General features: G+C 40.1%; 1 protein-coding gene across 2 annotated transcripts in view; it reads left to right on the top strand.

The window, feature by feature from the left end:
• CUNH10orf67 (chromosome unknown C10orf67 homolog) overlaps positions 1-5,763 on the top strand; it is a 118,559-nt gene extending 112,796 nt beyond the window's left edge. For both annotated transcript variants that reach the window (XM_032243877.1, XM_032243876.1), the window contains one exon: positions 3,961-5,763. In XM_032243877.1, coding sequence (XP_032099768.1) covers positions 3,961-4,037 — 77 coding nt within the window. In that variant the 3' untranslated portion in view covers positions 4,038-5,763. The remainder of the gene's footprint in view (positions 1-3,960) is intronic.
• The last annotated feature ends 237 nt before the right edge of the window (positions 5,764-6,000 follow it).

Here is a 6,000-nt window from a genome sequence, read left to right on the forward strand (position 1 = left end):
GTTTCCATATGAAGAGTGTTTATTTTTTTCTAGGATTAGAACAGATTGCATTGGCAGCCTGGTCTTTCATAAAGAGGGGGGTGGGGAATAGAGTTGGGCCTTCATTTTCTCACAAAGGCACAATGTGAAGCGCATCTGTGAACATTGCATAATTTGTTATGTTCTACAAAGAGGTGGGTTTTTGTTGTACACATACCGAAGCTATTTGGTACCATTTCACCAACGATCTCTATTCAGGTCCAGAAAAGAAATTGGCCTCAGAAGAGTGAAAGGAGAGTAAATTTTTCTTTAAAAATTAGATACAGATTATCACTTCAAAATGCAGGAGGGAATTTTACAAGTGCCGGTGTACTGATTAGCTTTCCAATGGACATCCAGCTCTTTATAAAGCACATACTAGCTGTGGTCAGCTGTGACCGATGTGGTTTATTACTCTCCAGAAGGGCTGAGCTGAGATCACCCATCTAATTTAATTGAGAAATGTTGGATGAACTTGAACTGTTTCATGGACATGAATGACCAGAGAATTTATTTGATGAGACATTAAAGGCTGAATACGGTAACTATCTCTTTGATGGTTTAGTACAGTCGATTCTTTAGTTCCTTAGCATGTCTTTCATATTTTTCATTATTACCTGAGCAACCTAAATGAAAAAGGCAAAAAATAAAAGCTTTTGTACAGCATCATTACAAAAAATGAGCAACCTTCCCTTTATTGGTAAATATTTGTGATCATTTTAAATTTAGTTAACACTTTTAAAAGTGACATCAGCTTTCCAGTAAAGGAAGTTCACAGCAATTAAATTGTGAAAAACATGAATATATCCAATGGTATTTTTTTTATGTCTTCTGACTTCATTCATTAAAACAAAACCCCCAAAAAAAGCCTTTACGAAGTTGGCATGTTATTCACCAGATGAGCTCCTTTGCATTTTCTTGTAAACTGGGCAGTGTGAGCTATAATTGGCCTCGCAATGAAATGTTTACAGTAGCTTTATCAAGAGTATGGCACAGAAGTGGCATCAGATGACAGTGCTTCCTCTTCATGTATGTCTGCTAACATTTAAGATAGCTTCTGCTTTATTTTCAATGACTAATGCTAAGGCATAACTTGGATATACACATCCTTTTAAAACCATATTAAAATATTATATATTTTCAATTATCCACAGAAAGTCAGAACTGGAAACTCTAAGAATAAATTACAAAATCACATAACTAGTGACTCCTTAAATGAAATTTTTTATCGAAACTTTGTCATTAAAATTGAAAGGCCTTTTGGCTTGCCTGTACAAGCATAATAAATTGTATATGTTTGTGATACTGCATGACTTTCACCCATATGCTGCACTGCAAAGCTACATGAATGAGGCATTTACCAAATTAGGTAAATGCCTTATACTTCATGTAACTGGTGACTCTTTAAATGAAATTTTTTATTGAAACTTTGTCATTAAAATAGAAAGGCCTTTTGGCTATGCCTGTACAAGCATAATAAATTGTATATGTTTGTGATACTGAATGACTTTTACCCATATGCTGCACTGCAAAGCTACATGAATGAGGCATTTACCAAATCAGGCCCACCACATTAAACAGAAAAGCAATCTTTATTCATGGTAACTTATCAGTTTCAATTAATCAACCCTAACAATGGAAATTCTGATGTGTTCAAGCAACTTGAAAGCAATAGGTCATCTCCAGGGCAGCATTGTCGTGTCTTTGTGCGGAAGGTTTCAAACAAAGCAACATCTTCAATAAATATACATGCATATACATACGTACATGTGCATATATATACATACAAATGGACAGTTACAGCTGAGCCCTGTGGTGCCAACAAAAATGCATGTGTATTGTTTATTATTTTTATTATAGCACATGTAATTGTTTTCCCTCAAGTATTACTTTTTGAGCTCTGCAAGTTTAAACAAAAGGAAAGAAATTTCCATTGGATGACCATCCTTTCAGTTTCTGTACTGCTATGTGAATAGCATTGTGCAAACCATTCCATTGGTTTTGAAAAGGGGTAACCATTGGTTTGATTTGGTTACACGGTTTAGTAAAGAGCTCCCTCCCACTGCCTTAGGGTCTGTGAAAGGTCTGTGACCTGTTTAGAACTGCCAAGTGAAATGTCATGTTGCCCCTCCCAAATGGGAGTATCTGCATTCATTTGATCAGTATAAAAAATGATTGGGGATGGCGAGATCAGTGCTTTTGAATTGCAATTTATAGCAGTTTACAAAAATGCACATTGTTGGAAAAGAAAACATGGAAGTGTTTCTTTCTAAATTGCATTACCTGTGAAATGTCATTAGTCTTTTAAGGATAGTTACATCCTTTTTTTATTATTTAGGAGACTTACTTCAACTAAAGAAAATCAGAATTTTATTACATTATTATTTTTTTAACTTGTATTTTAGTGTTAGTGGTAGAATTTAAGAAAACAATGTCTCTTGAGTTTTTCATATAAACATAATTTGTTATGTCCATTTATTGATTTTCTAAGACTATCTTTGTTAATGAGTTGTATTAGTAGATGATTCTTAATTCTCTTTCCCAGATTATAAAGAACATTTATTCGTTGGTAAATTCCTTGTCTGCTGATTTGTAATCGAGTAAAATCTCAAGCACACTTAACTCTAGCAAGTTTCCACTATTCCTTCAACATTGTACTACCAAACTTCTTTGTAAGATGAATACTTTTCTAAATTATGGAACCCATCAACTCACCTACATGTATGCATAGCTTTATACAAGGAAATTTCATTTCATTAAATGTACAAAAGAATACATAAAGCTTATCTAAAAAGTTTAGGTAGCCTGTTCAAGTTCGCAAGGGCTGAATGCAGCCTCCTGGAGTTTCTGGGGTGGGAAACGATGCGCTTAACACGATTTCCAGCCATCTCACGAGCTCCGAGCTCCGTATCTTTACCTAAGGCAGTGTGTAGCATTGGACATTACTTTAAAGAAAGCTTTGCGTAAGGAAAGTTACCTTGGGAAAAGGCCCTTGGGGCTTCCCTGTTTGATACTCGACTAGAAAAAGAAAGGCCTTTCTGCAAAAAAGACTTGACCCAGATAGACTCTGGAGCACTCCACTTTGAACCTCCCAAGCGTTGAAAGCCGAGGTTGTCACGTTTTTATCTTTGTTCATGTTAAGCCTTGGAATGACAGCCTGGCTCCTGTGTGTTCCCCTCTCCCACTGCCCCGGCTGTGAGTGTCCACATTGACACCTACCGGTGACCGCAGGCTGCAAGGCTTTGTTGCCTTCTCCACGCTCCCGGCTTTCACTGGGATTAGCCCAGGGCCTTTGTTCCCCTTCAAAGCTGGAACATCGCATCCCATGTTGTGGCTTTCCTGTCTCAGACCCCCAGCGCTTTCCTCACAATTTACACACCAGGTAAATGTTCCTCCCCACAGGGCAGAGAGTCCAAAGTTGAGTTGGGGGCGGGGGACATCTTCCCATTCCCCAGTTTCAGAGCCCAGGGCCAATGTGGTTTTCTTTCCTTCTCATTCATAATTTTCTATTTCACATGGAAGAAACACTGCAAAGCAAATGGAAATTTAAATCTTGGAAAAATTAAATCCCTGGACCCAATCACAGACAACTCTTCCCACTGTTTTTATTCTCTTACAATGGCTTCAGCAGAATGTTGGGTACGGGCCTTTATCATGGGCACCTAAGACCATTCCTGCAGTCTAGAGCTGCTGGAGAGCCCCAGACTGTCTCAGAGCAAAGCCTGGCCGGCACACGCTGTTTGGAAGGCCAAGGATAATCTGCCTGCCTGCCCTACTTCCCTCACCAGCTCTCTTCCAGGTTCCTGAAGACGCTCCCAGCTAGGGCCAGGCCTGGGAGGACCCACTAAACTGATGCAAATGCTACAGGGGGGAAAGTGGGGAGTGGTTTGTGTATAGTAAGTAAAACACAGTTTGTGTCTGTCCATCTTTCTTCACATTTAGAAACGTTGGAATCCCCAAAAGAAGAGCCCTTGGAGAAGCTATCCACGAACCAGAGCAGCCCGGCGACTACTGATTAACTGGGCAGAAGCTTGGGCTGCACAGACGGGGCCACAGAAAGAGCAGCCTCTGCCATCCTGGTGTAAGATGCCTCCCTTGCAAAGGATACTATCTCCAAATATTTGCTAAACTAATTGTTTAATCTCTCCGGATTATGTACACTAACCAACACTGAGCTCGAATAGACTTCAATGCGTGTCTTGCGTGCGCTCCTTTCCACGCCCTGAAGGAAAGTGCTGGCTCGTGCTGGGTGGGTGGGGCGCACTGACCCTGCATGGCGACCACCTTCATTCGGGTGCTCCCCAGACTCGAGCATCTAAGGGAAGGAGCAGACGTTAATTAAAAAGTTTGAGGCACTCAACTTGTTTGACTCCCTCTCTAAATCATCTAGTCTTCATATACCAAAAAAGTCAAAGTGATTTGATGTCTCCTCACCCAATAACTATTCCCCATGAAGGAGAGTCATAAAGACTAGAGGGAGACTGTACATTTCCTCAAGGAAGATTCATTCTTACCCTGGCACAGGGAACCTAGCCACATCTTAAAGGCTGTCAACAATTCTTTAGTAAGTAGGGAAACTCTGGAGTTTTGCTTCCTGGTAAGTATGCAAACCAAGATTCTGCTGGAATGCCAGGCACCATTTATCAAAAGGCCGATTTGCTTTTCCTCCACGCGTAATGTCCAACTTGGTTCTTCCTATTCCCCTAACTACCAGTAAGGCCTTAAGAGCCTGTATCTGAATCGTAGGCTCCGGATTACAGAATTCTAAAGTTATTTATTAAGTGTCAAGAAATATATTTGTGGTAGTTGTCACATAACGCGGATACACTTTAGTCCAAAAGAAAGCTGGAGAGGCTATTTATTTGTGCGTAAAAGGAACAAGATTTAAATGGAGAGAGATGTGTTATTTTCGGCACAAGTGCACGGGGTGGCATAGCGCTGTGCAGCATTATTCCAGCTTCATCTACTATGCACTATATGCCGCTGTCTCCAAAGGAGTGTTGCCCTAGAAACTTGTTTTAAATCTGCTGCTATATATCAACACCTTGTTTTAGCAGTCCTTGGCTGAATTACAGTTACACAGTTTGGCGCTTCTTTCAAATTTCCTCCCATCAGTTTGGCTAAAGAAAGGAATTTTTCTCCTTTAGAAATGAATTGGCTTAATTAGTAAGTAGATTAATGGCAATTGCTGGTGAGTTGGTTTCCAGCAGAGTTTCACCAGAGAGGGTTAATCGGAGTCAGGTCTGGAATCTTTCCCAGAACTGGCTGCCAGCCATTTCCACCAACCAATCAACCCTACAAGAAACAGAGGAAATGAAATAAAATTTATATTCTCTGTGCCATCACCCTGGACAGAAATTCCTTGGAAGCAGCCTCCTGGTTGGGTGCAATATCAAACTGCTTCATTTCAAAACTTTAATAGAAACTTTAAACTGCAAGATTTACCTGGGTACCAAACCAGAGTTTCAAATGGCATAATAAAGGTCTCCACAGAACCGTAGATGTATTGGAAATTTCCGAGGCTCTCAGCCAATTTCAGGTTGGGAGAAATTACAAACCACCCAGGTCCAGCCCTAAATCTGTTGTCCATCAGAAGTCCTTCAAAAGTTTTGCTGTATGTTTTTCAGCCTTTTAACTTATTTTTTTCCATAGTGATGAAAATGCATTCATAGTTTAACTTGCAGCTGCATTAGTCTTGCAAAAAAAAAAAAAATCCCTGCTGAGAAATGCATATAATAGGAAAAACAGATCGGCTGGACAGCAGTGTAATTAATGCCAGAAAGGGCTGAGGCCAGTTTCATAGTTTGTCTTTTGAGGATATCAAGACGAGACCTGGTGAAAAATGACGCATGCTTTAGCATTTCAGAAAGCTGGCAACTGGCAGCGCTTTTCCTTTTTTCTTTGACTTTCTGCCGCGGAACAAAGAGGTCCGCAGAACTAGCTAGGTTGTAATGAGTTCTATGTCCCTAGCACATTAAGTGC

This window comes from Sapajus apella, unplaced genomic scaffold (genome assembly GCF_009761245.1).
Source record: "Sapajus apella isolate SASKATOON/1434 unplaced genomic scaffold, GSC_monkey_1.0 scaffold53, whole genome shotgun sequence".
Taxonomy (NCBI): Eukaryota; Metazoa; Chordata; class Mammalia; order Primates; family Cebidae; genus Sapajus; species Sapajus apella.